This window comes from Salminus brasiliensis, chromosome 6, assembly GCF_030463535.1.
Source record: "Salminus brasiliensis chromosome 6, fSalBra1.hap2, whole genome shotgun sequence".
NCBI lineage: Eukaryota > Metazoa > Chordata > Actinopteri > Characiformes > Bryconidae > Salminus > Salminus brasiliensis.
The window spans coordinates 9,304,370-9,318,662 of record NC_132883.1 but is presented as its reverse complement, the minus strand read 5'-3'; the positions used below and the strand labels follow the sequence as shown (position 1 = coordinate 9,318,662).

General features: G+C 41.2%; 1 protein-coding gene across 1 annotated transcript; it reads right to left on the bottom strand.

Moving 5' to 3' along the window:
• Window positions 1-1,621: 1,621 nt before the first annotated feature.
• LOC140556786 (hyaluronidase-2) lies at window positions 1,622-4,720 on the bottom strand. The gene is made up of 4 exons (XM_072680854.1): window positions 4,169-4,720; window positions 3,054-3,449; window positions 2,264-2,353; window positions 1,622-2,152 (listed from the first exon to the last, which is right to left on the bottom strand). Exons 1-4 carry the CDS (start codon window positions 4,718-4,720, stop codon window positions 1,622-1,624), a joined length of 1,569 nt encoding a protein of 522 aa, XP_072536955.1.
• Between the last annotated feature and the right edge of the window lie 9,573 nt (window positions 4,721-14,293).

The window sequence follows — 14,293 nt, the reverse complement described above, 5'->3', positions numbered from 1 at the left end:
TGGCCAAATGATTGGTCATTTACAGGAAACATGAAGTGTTCCATTAATACAGTCTGCAGACATTCACTGTTTATTACTGTTCCTCCACAGATATCCTGTTTAGTACCTCTAAAACAGAACATATCAGTACTTTTTTCATTAAATGAATACAAAATGTACAATATGGAAAGTACCAAAAACTCATTCATATTAAAAAAGTATTTTTACACTTAAATTTTAGACAGCTGTGTCCCAGTTTTTAAAGGTGCATTTTTTAAGTTATAGGAGCAGTATGTAGCATTTTATGTTAGAAGGGAAAATATGCCTCCCTTTACTGGATGATTTACATGAAGTTTTAAATCGACTGCATGATTAATATGCTCTCATTCTGGGATTTGCTCAGTTTTAAAGAAATCAAAGTTTCATAAGTGTTGAATGCTTTTAAAAAGTCCCCCACAGAAACCTATATTTCATAACATTGTAATGAAAATGTTGCTTGATGTCTTCTGAGTTTTATGACACGATTTTGGCCCACAAAGGTAAAAACACATTGATAGCAGAGAGGTACTGGTTCCAATCACCACCACTGTTGGCCTGTTGCTTACATTAAACAACACTACATGGACAAAGATATTGGGACACCTACAGAAGTTTTTTTTATGATATCCTGTTCTAAATAAGGGATTATTATGGAGTTGGCTCCCCCTTTGCAGCTTAAATAGCAGGTTTGGAACTCTGCAGGTGCTTGATTTCATACACCTGTGGCAATGAGACAGAATGAAACACCTGAAATCAAAGATTAAGCGGTGTGTCCCAATACTTTTGTCCATATAGTGTTTATATTTCAAAAGTCAGTGGGATTTCCCTTTACATTTAGTTCTCATAAACATGAGACCAGAATTGAGCAAATATGGCGGTTTATGACGGGCAAGCAGAACTGGTTGCTCTTGTGGGATAAGGCCATAATGCTCTGGCAAACATTTGAGGCACCAGAAATCTTTGCTAGCATCTCATGTATTTGGTGCATGGTGTAGTAGACAATGTATTATGTCAAACGTAGATCCTTGGACAGGTCAGATAAATGGCTTATTAGGTTCTGGCCACACTTCTGGGACATAGTCTTTATTGCAAATATCACGTACAGAGCTGAAGATTCCCAGACATGCGTGGGGCATGTGTTTATCAGAGGATCAGCACATTGTCCACATTACACTGACACACCCAGTCTCTTGCAGACCTGTGTGAAGTCTGATCTGTTTAAAAAGGACCTGTTGAGTCATCTCCAGGAGCCTTGGTGTTGGGCAGTCACACACACAGTCAAAGGTCATTAGTTAATCCATTCACTCACTGACTGAAGGTTGTCACCTAGGTCCACTCTGACTGAGAAGAGGCCTGTGCAGCTTTGATCACTAGGCTAGAACTAGATGTGAGAAGACTCAGTGTCCAAGTTCCTCTTCCACCTCTGAATGCATGGTCATTCAGAGACAGTGTATTGGGCCCTCATTGTATATCTTCAGTAAAATCACCATTTCTAAATTTCCTCACTGCTCACTGAGCAGAAGTAGACCTATCTGAGGGCTCTGGTTTGATCGTGGAAGCCTAATCTTACATGTTTCAGTATACAAAATCAAGGCCAGTAGGGTCATCTTGTGCGTCCCACCATTAGGCTGGTCAGGTTGAAGTTTGCAAAGCTGATGATCAACAGCATAGAAAGAACTATAATGGGCACGTCGTGGGAGGGACAGCCGCTGACTACTGGTTGCTGTCCAGCAGGCGTAATGGTGGCCACTGTCCCCACTGTCTGAACAATATCTGAGGGTGGCTTTACTGTGGGCGGTAGTCTCTGGCGTCTAATGTCTGGCCCACCTGACTCCTGATCAGCGGCTGCCCCTTCTAGGGCCTCAAACCACTGGCAGCGAAAGTCCCGCCTCCAGATGTCCAAGTAGGTAGGAGGAAGTTGCCCAGTTGCCCGGATTCCCTCCACCCCGTTGGTCATCAGAAGAAAGTGAGCTGAGGGGAGGTGCAGGTACACAGGGTCTTCTGGTTTCTTGCGTACACAGCGACCACGCCCTTGACACAGCGAGACCCCACAGAGGCGCGTTGCCGTGGTCACGTTGACTGCGTAAGGGCCGAGAACCTCTCGAATGTAGGAGCTAAGTTCAGAGCAGGTCTTCTGATGGACACACATGCAGATGTATGTATATAAGCATATTGTATCTATTGTTATGTATATTTAATTGAATACATTGCAGTTTAAAATAGAGATGGATGGATGAGTTGATACCTGTGTTTTCGCAGGGATGGATTTTTCCCAGATGATGACTCCTGATGCGCCCATAGCAGCACTTTCTCCTACAGTATTCACCAGGTCAGCCTGATACACACATACAAACATTTTAGACATATAATTACAAAACAAGGCCAATGGTGGTTTTGGAGTAATGCCATAGAAAACAAAAACATTGGTTTCCCAAAGAATCTTTCAGTGAGCTGCTGTTTAAAGAACTATATTCTTATATTTCTATACTTTTACTGTGCAGAAAAGAATTAGAGTTTTATTTTAATAAACGCCCATTGGCGTTCTTTAGGGACCCAAGGAAGCCACCTAGCTTTAACACCTTTTTTTGGATAAACATGAACCTATTGGCACCAAGCCTAATGCCAGATGTGGGATAGAGGGGTACAAGGCCCCCCAGCACTGAGCTGTGAAGCATTGAAACTGTGTTCTCTGAAATGATGGTTGGTGCTCAGTCTAATACATTTGGGATGAGTTGGGAGTTGATGATGAGGTGCGGTGCAGATCATCCAACATCCTGATCTAAGCAATGCTCTTGTTGCTAAATGCTATCAAATCCTCACAGCAATGCATATAGTAGATCTAGTAGAAAGCCTTCCCTGCACAGTAGAGAGTGTCCATGGAACTCTTGATTTTGACCCTTGATTTTGAAAGAATCAATGATCGAACAGTTGTCCCAATACTTTCGTCCATATAGTGTAAACACACAATTAGATATAACCTACACTGTGCCCTACACTGTATGCATAGCAGTGAGTCAGAGTAAGTTGGTTGTTACCTCAGAGAGAAATGTGCGGGAGGAGGCGTACACGCTCTTGACCAAGGGGAAAACAGGAAGATCAGAAGTTGACCCTGCTAGAGCCGCCACTCTAAGAGCCTCTCTGATCTGATTGGATGCATAAAGCCACGCCCCCTTGGTCCCCTCAGGTTGTTTTTCCAGTGATAGGATGGGGTAGAGAGCTGAACTTCGTTTCCATAACCACATCATCTCATCGTTAAGGGCCATCTCTGCAGCCGGGCAGCGGCCCGTGTAGTTTGCCAGTTGCATCTGGGCAGGGTCAGAGTTGTAGCAGTTCGGATATGGAGCTACGCCCCATAGCCTCTGTGGGCGGAGCCTTTTCAGCTCTCTCAGGGTCTCCATTAGGATGGACTGGGCTGCTGCTTCAAAGTCCACCTGGCAGGAAATTATATCAGTTTGCATGAGAAATGAAAGAGCTCCACTGAAATTCAATGCACATTTTTTAAAGAAGATGGGGCCACTCATAGAAATGGTTCTTATAAGGTTCTGCAGTGTTCTAACTCTGATTTTACTTATGGGCTCTCTCTAGGATTGCATTCAGCTCATGCAACACTATTGCACATATAGATGTTTTAGACACAGACATTAATTGGCCTGCTCATACCATTTTTTCCCCTATTTCCATGGTAATTGTTGGAGTAAATGTACTGAGATGAGAAGCTGGACTGTTTAATGAAAAACAGGATATCAGATAGCTGGAGGGCAAGGAAGAGAATTGGAATTGAAGGCCTGTGTAAATATAACTGTGTATGTCCTGACTTTTTATTTTTTTTATTTATTTATTTATTTTTTTGTATGTATACATATATAATCTTTGTCGTTAATTGCAATCAGACCCTCACAGCAATGCTCTAAAAGCTAGTAGAAAGTCTTTCCCATAAGGGCAGCATAAACTTATTTTACACCCTTGTTTTCAAAAGAAGAGCAATAAATAAACATATAACAATACTTTTGTCCATAAAGTGTAATTGGAATCTGGCAGTTGTTAAATGTGTGGAATAAAAGCTTTTATAACGAATTCCATTAAAAGTTAAGAAGGCTTTTTTTCTACTCTTTCGCCAGTATATGCAGTGTATATACACACATATATGTACCTGGGCCCATTTCTCCACCTCCTCCACACTCCAGTCGGGGAAAAATCCCCGGAGCAGTGCTCGTGACTCCTCCAGGTACCTCCCCTGCTTTCCCTTGTTCCTGCTCCACTGGGGGGCCCACTCGCCCCACCTCAGTACGCCCAGCCCAGGCGCTCCTGCCTGGGGCAGACTGGTTGTCAGATCCCCTTCTACCTTCTGGAGGTGAAGGTCCAGGCTGGTGTGCTGCGGCAGTCCGCCGTTAATGGACTGTTCATCGGCACTGAAATACGGGTACAGCCCCAGAGAGTCCTCATAAAACATAGCCACGCGCCCCTCCCACTCCATCCCGAAACTCGCTGGGTCTGGACGGCCCAGACAGTCTTTATTGGGCACACCCCAAAGAACCAGGAAAGGCTGCCCGGCCAAAATAGGGGCACGGGCCGGCCCACTGTGACACGGACAGGACAAGAAGGAGAGAAAGAGGAGAAGAAGGACAGGAGTAAGGGAGAGGAGGGGCCTGGAGAGTTGTCTTCTGAAACAGTGAGCCATGAAGGTGATTAGGGAGTGACTCATGGTTCCTCATCCCCACTCTCCAACCATCACCACCTGAAACAAACACAGATAGTTAATACAGGGGCTTACCCAAGTGCAAAGTTAGAACACCCTTTGCTCTAATGCATAGCTGCTATCCCCCCCAACCCCCTTTGCCTGAAATAAATAGACTTTTCCAATAGTGATCTACCAGTCTCTGACATTAACTGGGAGAATCTTTTCCCACTCCATACAGAATTCGTTCAGGGGTGTGATGTTTCAGCTTTAGTTTTTAGAGAGATAATCTCACATTTCCATTTTCAAATGCCATGTCTGGTTAAAACCAAGCATATTGTTCCAGATGTCTTGGTCTTGGTCCAGGTGTTCTCTGGATAATTTTTGTCTTGCTCTTATTTTTTGATGTTTTTTGACAGCAAATGCACACTTACCATAAAAATCAAACATATGTGGTCTCATTCTGATGGTAGAGGCTGTAATTTTACTTCATCTATGGCAAGAACTCTCTGTAGATCCTGTGAAGACTTATTTATGCATTTTGTGGTCTGCTGTTGGACTGAACCTGCTAGGATGGCCTGACCTGGCCATGACGGCAGTTGCTTCACTTGTAAATTATTTAGCGGACAGTGGAATAGCTGATGGCTGATTTGTTCTACAGCCTTCTTTCTTCACATCAAATTCACATCAAGTTTTCATGGGTGTCCTAATATTTTTACATGACTGCATACAGCCATTTCATAGTATGTTTCTGTGATGATACTTTTAGAGGCATCTATTAATTCACTCTTTTATGCTTGTTCTACCTACTTAATACTTACCATATAGTAATGTGCAGCCAGTTAATTAGCAGTTATAACACTGATCCATACAAAATCCTTATTTTAACCTGTATAGAACCAGTATGGATAGTTGTGTGTGTTAATAAGCTGTCAGTTAAGTACCAGCTACTGGTTAGTTAGGGCTTAATAAGCGCATTACAAGAGCTTTACCTGTATTACTTAAGATTAGATCTCACACATTGGACATGAAACATATTGTAGGTTTTAGTGGGTTGCTGCTTTTTTTGTTGTTGGAAAACCCAGACCTGAAAAGAAACAACTGTCACAAGAATCAGCAGATGTCCACAGGTTATGTGCTACATCAGTATAAATTAATGATGAAACTTGCAGAGAGGTCAAGAGGTCAAGAGCTTCCCTGAATTCTCAGTACTGTTACAAACATCTCCATCAACAGTCATCTACAGCGAGCCAGCGGGGAAGCACAAACAGGAAAAAGCAAAAGCTGGGGCACTGGCAAAGGATATTTAGTGGAAGCCAAACAAGATTAATCAGTGCTGCCCACGCTCATCGGTAATTACTCCTTAAAAGATGTCCAGTAGTGCCCCATGAGTTTTACAAAGGTCAACCATAGAGGGCGCCAGTGTGACACACAAGCTGCCTCATAGTAATGCAATAGCACACAGTGAGATGAGAGACCCAGCAGTTATAAGTGAGCGCTTTTTGGTTCCTGACATCCTTTCTGGATATGTTCATTATAACTTCCCCATGTTACATTATGGCTTTCACGCACGCTACCTGCACGCTACCTTCAGTAATGAAACGTGTTCTAATTGTTCAGTGTTTCGAGGAAACTTCAGGCACCAAGCCATATCTCAGCTCTCCGAGACGTAGATTAACTCCGCTCTGTTTCCCACTAACCTAAACCTTTTAAAACCTTTTCTGTGCTTTTCTATTTTCAGAGAGTGTCTAAAACCATAAAAACATTGCTAAATTTGGTGCACAAGATTGATCATCCTAGTTTTCACGCCAAAGTAAGTCCATTATTGTGCTAGCGCCTACAGGCCTGCAAATCATGAGAACAACTGAAGCAGAGACCTTCAATTCCTTTTTTGTGCTGATGTACCTAATGAACCAAAAGTGGATGTTCGATGAAAGAGATATGTGAACTGAGAGCAGGATTTAAACTATGTGGAAATCCTCGCCTCTGTGAGCAGTCACGCTGCTTTCTCATCCCATTTTAATCTTGGCAGTCGGACTCCCTCATGTCCTAGAAAACTGTTGTTGTTGCTTGTGATCGTTTCAGGGCAGCTCCTTCCTCCACCCTAATGAAATAAAGCAACCGCTTTTTCCTCACACTTAAACCCGAACTGTTCAAAATCTAGGTGCCAACAAGCGTTGTTTGAAGTGATACTAAAGAAGAACCTTTATTCTGTAGTACTTAAGGAACCTTTCAATGGACAGTGCTTTGAAGAACCTTTTATGTAAATTAGAGTGTGGAGATCCCTTGAATGTTTAAAGACACAAAACCATAATTTGTCGTTTTCTTTAGGCCTGGAAAGTAGCAGCTCTACATCTGTGTAGTTTTCCAACTGGGGGACAGTTTGACCAATAGCCTTTTCTGATATTTCTACAGTTCTGGGCAGTTAAAAGGTAGTTGCATTATTGCCAAGCCCATTAACAACTGCTACATAATACTTTTATGGGAATAGCTACACATCTGAATATAGCAAAATTAAATGACCACTGCTTTTTCGGCCTTTAATTATGAATCTAGTTTGATTCCATACAGTTTCTGTGCATCTTCTATAGCTTTAAAGGGGGGGGGGCATTCAGGGTGTTTTAGTGTGAAATGGTTCAATATAGAGAACTTAGTATTTCTTTACAGTGGTGGTGATGGAAACCATGGATCCCATAGTCTACAGCAGACATATAGGCATTTTACATGCTGTCCAAAATGACTTGGGTTCCTCCATGTGCCTTTTTACATGTTATATATAATGTTGAAAATGGTCAAATATAACAGTTTGAGGACAAGGTTGCCACCATGAATCTTTTCAAAACACTGTTATAAGCCTGAACCCTCTCAAATGTAAAACATTATCTTTGCATTAGTTCTTAAATTTGATAAATTAAGTTTTCTTTGGGGACTACTTTGACTTGCAACATCCTCCATCCTACAGTGTATTGCACTGTAAATGTACCATTAAATGTTTAATTAAAACAGTGTTTTAGAGATCGGGCAGTGTGTTTGCAACTACTGCATGCAATAGATTTCTGAGAGTGACGATATATGACAAATAAACTTATTTCACTTTTGCATTTCAGCTGTTTTATTTTGTAGAATTTCTTGAAAAAATCAGTGGAATTTCCCTTTAAAAGTCTGGATCTTCTTTTAATATCTGACCATTTTATATCCTAAGCCTTACCAGTGCATTAGAACTTTGGGAGAAGTCCTAACAGACTGGAGGGCACAGATATCATGAGGTTAAAGGTCAAACCTACCTGTGTGTTAGTGTGAGTCCGAAACGATGATGATGACGACGATGATGATAATGATGATAATGATGACACAGATGATGTAAGGTGTGTAGCCTCCTCTGGGTGAAGATGAGTGTGTTTTTGCAGGTCCGAAAGCACAGGTGCACAGGTCTGTCCGGCTGCAGTGGGCAGGAAATGTGAGGGCGTAAAGCAGGTATACGGATGGAGCAGTGGATGAACAGACGGGGAGAGAGGAGCGGTTGCCTCACCTTCACCGGGGTAATCTGGCTATAAGCAGGGTCACTGCAGACCACACATGTCACATGACCTGCCTGACCGTAATCCCATAATCCACTCCGTCCAAACGCCAAACACACAGACACACACACACAGATAGGTGTGCACCTCAAAGTAACTGATGTTTTCTCCAAAAAATGACAGAAACACACACTGTTGTAAAAACAGTTTTTCCTTGATTGTTCACATACTGTCTCTCTCTCAGCAGTCACTGCAGCACCAAGGGACCAGGCAGGATGAAGGGCCTTCCTCAAGCCCAGGTATTGAACCCACAACCCTCTCATCAAGAGCCTGGTGCTCTAAACGTTAATCCACCACTGCCCACACCACTTTTGAACAGGTCAAAGAAAAATTATACAGTCTTAAGTAAAAGTGTGGGCACCCCTGGTCAAATTATATGTGCTGTTGATTTTCTAAGTGTAAATACACTATAAGGACAAAAGTATTGGGACACCTGTTCATTCATTGTTTTATCAGAAATCAAGGGTATTAAAAAAAGAGTTGATCCTGCTTTTGTTGGAGTAACTGTTTCTACTGTCCAGGGAAGGCTTTCTACTAGATTTCAGAGTATTGCTGTGAGGATTTGATTGCATTCAGGTTTTTGGATGATCACCACCCCACCTTACCCCTTGACTCCCCCACTCATCCGTATCGGATGTATTGAATGTGGCACCATCATTCCAGAGAACACAGCTCCACTGCTCCACAGCTCAATGCTGAGGGGAGCTTTATACACCTGTAGCCCAGGCCTGGCATTAGGCATGGTGCTAATAGGTTGATGTTTATCTGCTCCAGAGAATCTTATTCTATTGCCTGTACCTCTCTACAGAACCTAGACATGCGTGTGTGTCAGCATTGGGTGCAACTTAAAGTAGCTGAATGCATTTATTAGAAGAGGTGTCCACCAACATTTGGACATAGAGTGTAAGCTTATCAAGCATGATTACTGTATATTTGCTTAATTTAACATATTTAACTAATACAATAATAAATATGTTACTTTGTTTCTAATATGGTACATTTTCAGAACATTTTAGAAAAATAAATATTCTGTGTGGTCTTGTACAGAAAATGTTCCCCATACCAATAATAAACATTTACATTACAAATCATATTAAAGGCAAGAAAGGTATAGTGTTTATAGATCACCTTATTCTGCTTATATATCAAATTATGCTGCTTTTAGATCACATTATACTGCTTATAGATCGCCTTATATATTATATGTCACCTTATACTGTTCATAGATCACCTTATCAAATAATACTGCTTATATATCAAATTGTTCTTCTTATATATCAAATTGTACTGCTTTTAGATCATGTCATACTGATTATAGGTCACCTTATGCTAATTATAGACAACCTTATACTGCTTATAGATCTCCTTATACTGATTATATTACCTTATACTGCTTATATATCAAGCTATACTGCCCTCCATTTAGATCATATTATACTGCTTATACATTACCTTACACTGATTATAACATTATACTGCTTACAGACCTTATACAGTTATAGATCTACTTATACTGCTTATATATCACATTGTGCTGTTTGCTTATATATCTCATTATACTGTTTGCTTACAGATCACATTATACTGTTTATTTATACATCACACTATACTATTTGTTTATCGATCAAATTATACTGTTTATTTATATATCAAATTATATTGTTTATTTATTGATCACATTATACTGTTTGCTTATAGATCACATTATACTGTTTGTTTATAGATCCCATTATACTATATCACTATTATACACCTAATACTGCTTATAGATCACCATGTAATTCTCATTGATCTCCTTATACTGCATATAGATCACCTTATACTGCATGTGGATTTAGAGGATTTAGAGCTAACACACATGAAGATTGGCGTCTCCAGCTAATACACTGTGAGTAAGCGTTAGAGCTTTGTCTCTGTGGAGTTAGCTCTACTTTCAACCAGATGAACTTTTCCAACTTATATGTGAGTCAGTCTGCGTGTCCTTCCGCTTTGACCGTGTGTGTGTGTGTTCATTCTCTTCCGACTGAGTTGAGATTATCTGGTTAAGGTATCTGAGGCAATGCCTGCACTTCAGGTCCTGTCGCCATGACAACGACTCCAATGAAACTGGCCCAGACAACGAATGGGGGTTAAGGAAGGGAGTCTGTGTGTGTGTGTGTGTGTGTATGTGTGTTTATTGAACAGAAAGTTATGTGAAGTTGATACGGGCTAGATGCATCGTGTGTATCTGTGTGTGAGAAAGTGATACACTCAGTTATGTGGGCACACATTAGACACATACTGTGCGTTGGTATCTTGTGCTGTAAGCTGTGTGGTACGGGTTGATGGACGTGCGGTTTCGCATTTTGCGGGCTGAGATGAGGACAGATTGGGCCCGTACTGACGGAGAAGGCAGATAAGAGGAATGATTTATATAACAAATCTAAATGGGCCTCTTTGTTGCAATATAAAGTAATCAGGAAGGACCCCTTTCTTCGGGCCCACCTACTGCTGCGGTGAATAAAGAAAGAAAGAAAGAAAGAAAGAAAGAGTGTGTGTTAACATTAAAGTTTCTCTCTCTCTCTCTCTCTCTCTCTCTCTCTCTCTCTGATTGTGTGAGGAAGTTAACAGGTGGTTGGGATTCTATGTGACCCATGTTCACCTACTGAGCTGATGTTAACACACCTGACCTCTCTGCTTCATCTGTGTCTATATGCCTGTTGCACACGTTTCCTTGCCTACTTGTGCCACCGTATCGGCCCAAGATCCAACCTCCCCTACCCCACATCCCCACCCTGATTATGTCTGATCTGAGGAATACAGTCTCTACAATCATTTTATTATTATTTTCTTTCTCTCAGAAGCTGAGAAGCGTGACTGTCCGCTTTGTCGGAGCGTCTTTTCGCTTGGCATGTTACCCGGATCATCAGGTCAGTCACCTCATGAACCTGTAAACAGGTGGGACATAACAGGTGTGTGCGTGTGTGCATGTATGTGTGTTAGTACACCATGAACCAAATTCCAAATATCTGTTGCATAAATTTAAATCTTTTAAAAAGTAATTTGTTCATAAAGTAAAACTCATAAATCAGATGGTTATTATTTAACTTTTAATTTCTGGAACACCAAAGTCCCCTGTAGCTTATCTGCAAATGCTCCAATTATTAGCAAACTGATGTTTTTGGAGTTAGGGTTGATTTTAGGTTTAGGTTCTTGTTGTTCAGATTAGTTTTAGGTTTAGGTTCTTAGGTTAATGTTAGGGTTCATGGTTAGGGTTAGTTTTAGGATTAGGTTTATGGTTAAGGTTAGTTTTAGGATTAGGTTCTTGTCTTAATGTTAGGGTTAAGAGTTGAGGTTAGTTTTAGGTTTAGGGTCCTGGGTTAATGTTAGGTTTATGGGTTAAGGTTAGCTTAAAGTGTATGCTCTTGATGTTCAGATTAGCTTTGGGTTTAGGTTCTTGAGTTAATGTTAGGGTTCATGGTTGAGGTTAGTTTTAGGTTTAGGTTATTGGGTTAATGTTAGGTTAATGGGTTATGGTTAGTTTTAGGTTTAGGTTCTTAGGGTTTAGATTAGCTTTATGTTTCAATTCTTGGGTTAATGTTAGATTCATGGTTAAGGTTAATTTTAGGATTATGTTCCTGGGTTAGTGTTAGGTTTATAGGTTAAGGTTAGTTGTAGTTTCTTGGATTAAGGTTAGGTTTAGGTTCTTTATTAAAGTTAAGTTTGAATTTAAAAAATCAACTTAAATTTCACTTATGTTTAATATATATTTATTGGAATTACAGGGTGGGAATTCCACCATAATGTTCCTAACATATTCCTTTAGGCTGCATTGTGCCTCAAGTAATTGGTCTATTTTCCAAATGGTTGTAATTGCGCTGTTATTTAATTCAGACCATTTCATCATTCTAATGTTTACTTTGCTTCTTCATGGTTTAACTAAAATAAAAAATGCAAAAGATTTTAAGGGAATGATCAGATTCATCTCTTATAATCAGAAGAAATATTGATTCTAGTGTAGTGTCAATGCTCCCTCTTTCAAGAGTGACTCCAGTTTACAGTGGGAACTGATTTCAATTGGTGACAAGACTAGACACTATAGAAGGCCCGGCAGTGCCCTCTGGTGGAGGTATAAAGCAGTAGCTCTGAAACCTTTTGTTCTCTGTTTAGCATAACTATTTCAGACCAGTTGCACTGCTGATCAATATTGATCACTGTTGATCGCCTTTGCAGTGTGTTATAACACTCTTTATAACATTTCTTGTTACCAGTTTATTAGTCAGTAACAGTAAGATAGCTGAAGTTTTAAACCTGATAAAAAAAAGAGGCCTAGACTGGTGGGGAACTGTGAGACTCTCTCAGCACTACCGAGGTGCAGAATGTTTCCTTCACCGTCGCTCGCTCTTTGAACCGCACTGCTGTTAATCCCCCTGCTCCTCAGGTGGTGCATCCCAGCCGTGTGTGTGTGGATGTGTGTGTGTATGGAGCCAGATGACAAAAGGAGAGTTTGGACGTGGCATGAAACCGGAAAGAGTTACACAAAGCACGAGTGACAGAGTGAAGGGGACCATGCCGTCTGGACCATGAGGAGGGGAGGCTTTGATCTGTCCGGTTTCTGGAAGAGGAGGAGCAGAGAGGGAGAGAGAGAGAGAGAGAGAGAGAGCAAGCAAGAAGTATCTCCTGATTTCTTCATGAAGGGGGATGGAGAGGGGGCAATGGGGTCTGTTAACAGCAGCTTTGGCCTTGTGTATGAGAGAGAGAAAGAGAGAGAGAGAATAAAGTAAATGGAAGTGAGGAGGGAAAAGCTGTGGAATTTCCAAATGAAAGGAGGAGTTTTTTCTTTTAATGCGATTAAAGTTTTCCATCTCACTGCATCTCCTGTGGACAGTCCGACTCCTGTGTGTGTGTGTGTGTGTGTGTGTGTGTGTGTGTGTGTGTGTGTGTGCGTGCGCGTGACTTGAACTGAGTGAACTGCTAGAGGTCTGTGACTGAAAATGACAAGAGTGGGCAGAGTTTGGCAGGTGTGTGTATGTGTGTAAGTAGTTGGACTGATGAGTGTGAGTCAGGGGTTACAGAGTTTAGAGACACTACGATCACAGTTACACAATTAATCACTTAATATTTTTCAATAGACACTCATTATGAGATGATCTGGACTGTAAAGTACTTCTCCACACCAAGAACCCCCCCCCTTTTTTACACTGTGTGTGATTTTATTTTAACACCTAGTGAGGACCAAACTGCTCCTGAGTCCCTCAGGGTTTTAGTTTAGGACCTATGAAGCTGATGTGAAGTATGCCAGTAATGTACACCAATCAGCCATTAAAATGAACACTGTGAACAGTTGAAGTGTAAAACTTTGATTATCTTCATCTACATGGGCATCTGTCAATGGGTGGGATACATTAGGCAGCAAGGGAACAGTTGGTTCTTGAATCTGAGCCACTTTGACAAGAGAACATTAAGATGGCTGATAGTTGACTGGATCAGAACATCTCCAAAACGTGAAGCTGGTCTTGTGGGGTGTTCCCAGTATTCAGTGGTCAGTACCTACCAAAAGTGCTCCAAGACACGGACAAACCAGTGAACCGGTGACTAGGTTGTAGGCATCTAAAGATCATTAATGCGATCCATGAAGGCCCCACAGGCTTCAACCCATGCAGGACTGTAAGGACCTGCTGCTAATGTCTTGGTGCCAGATACTACAGGATGCCTTCAGAGGTCTTGTGGAGTCTTCAATTGCTTCAATTGTTCGGGTCTTTTGTGGCAACACAAGAGGGACCTACTCAATATTACACAAGTGGTGTTAATGTTATGGCTGATCGGTGAGAGCAGATAAAGCGTGGGCTTACATAGAAGCTCTACAGGTTTAAATAATACAGTTAAAGGTCACATATCTTACATATTTCAAATGCTTTATTTTTGTACTCCCCCAAGGTACACAAGGTGTGACATTGAGGATTTATGTCCTAAAAAGTGTTAACATTATTTTTACACAACCATTTCCCAACCTCTTGCTAAAATAGATGAAATGAAACAGTTT

What these genes read in the sequence shown, in the direction of transcription:
- LOC140556786 (XM_072680854.1), bottom strand. Translation starts at nt 4,720, where the DNA reads ATGAGTCACTCCCTAATCACCTTCATGGCTCACTGTTTCAGAAGACAA. An exon ending in CCCGCACATTTCTCTCTGAG is followed by an intron (nt 2,354 to 3,053) that starts GTAACAACCAAC and finishes TGTGTGTATCAG; the next exon opens with GCTGACCTGGTGAATACTGT. An exon ending in CCATCCCTGCGAAAACACAG is followed by an intron (nt 2,153 to 2,263) that starts GTATCAACTCAT and finishes TGTGTCCATCAG; the next exon opens with AAGACCTGCTCTGAACTTAG.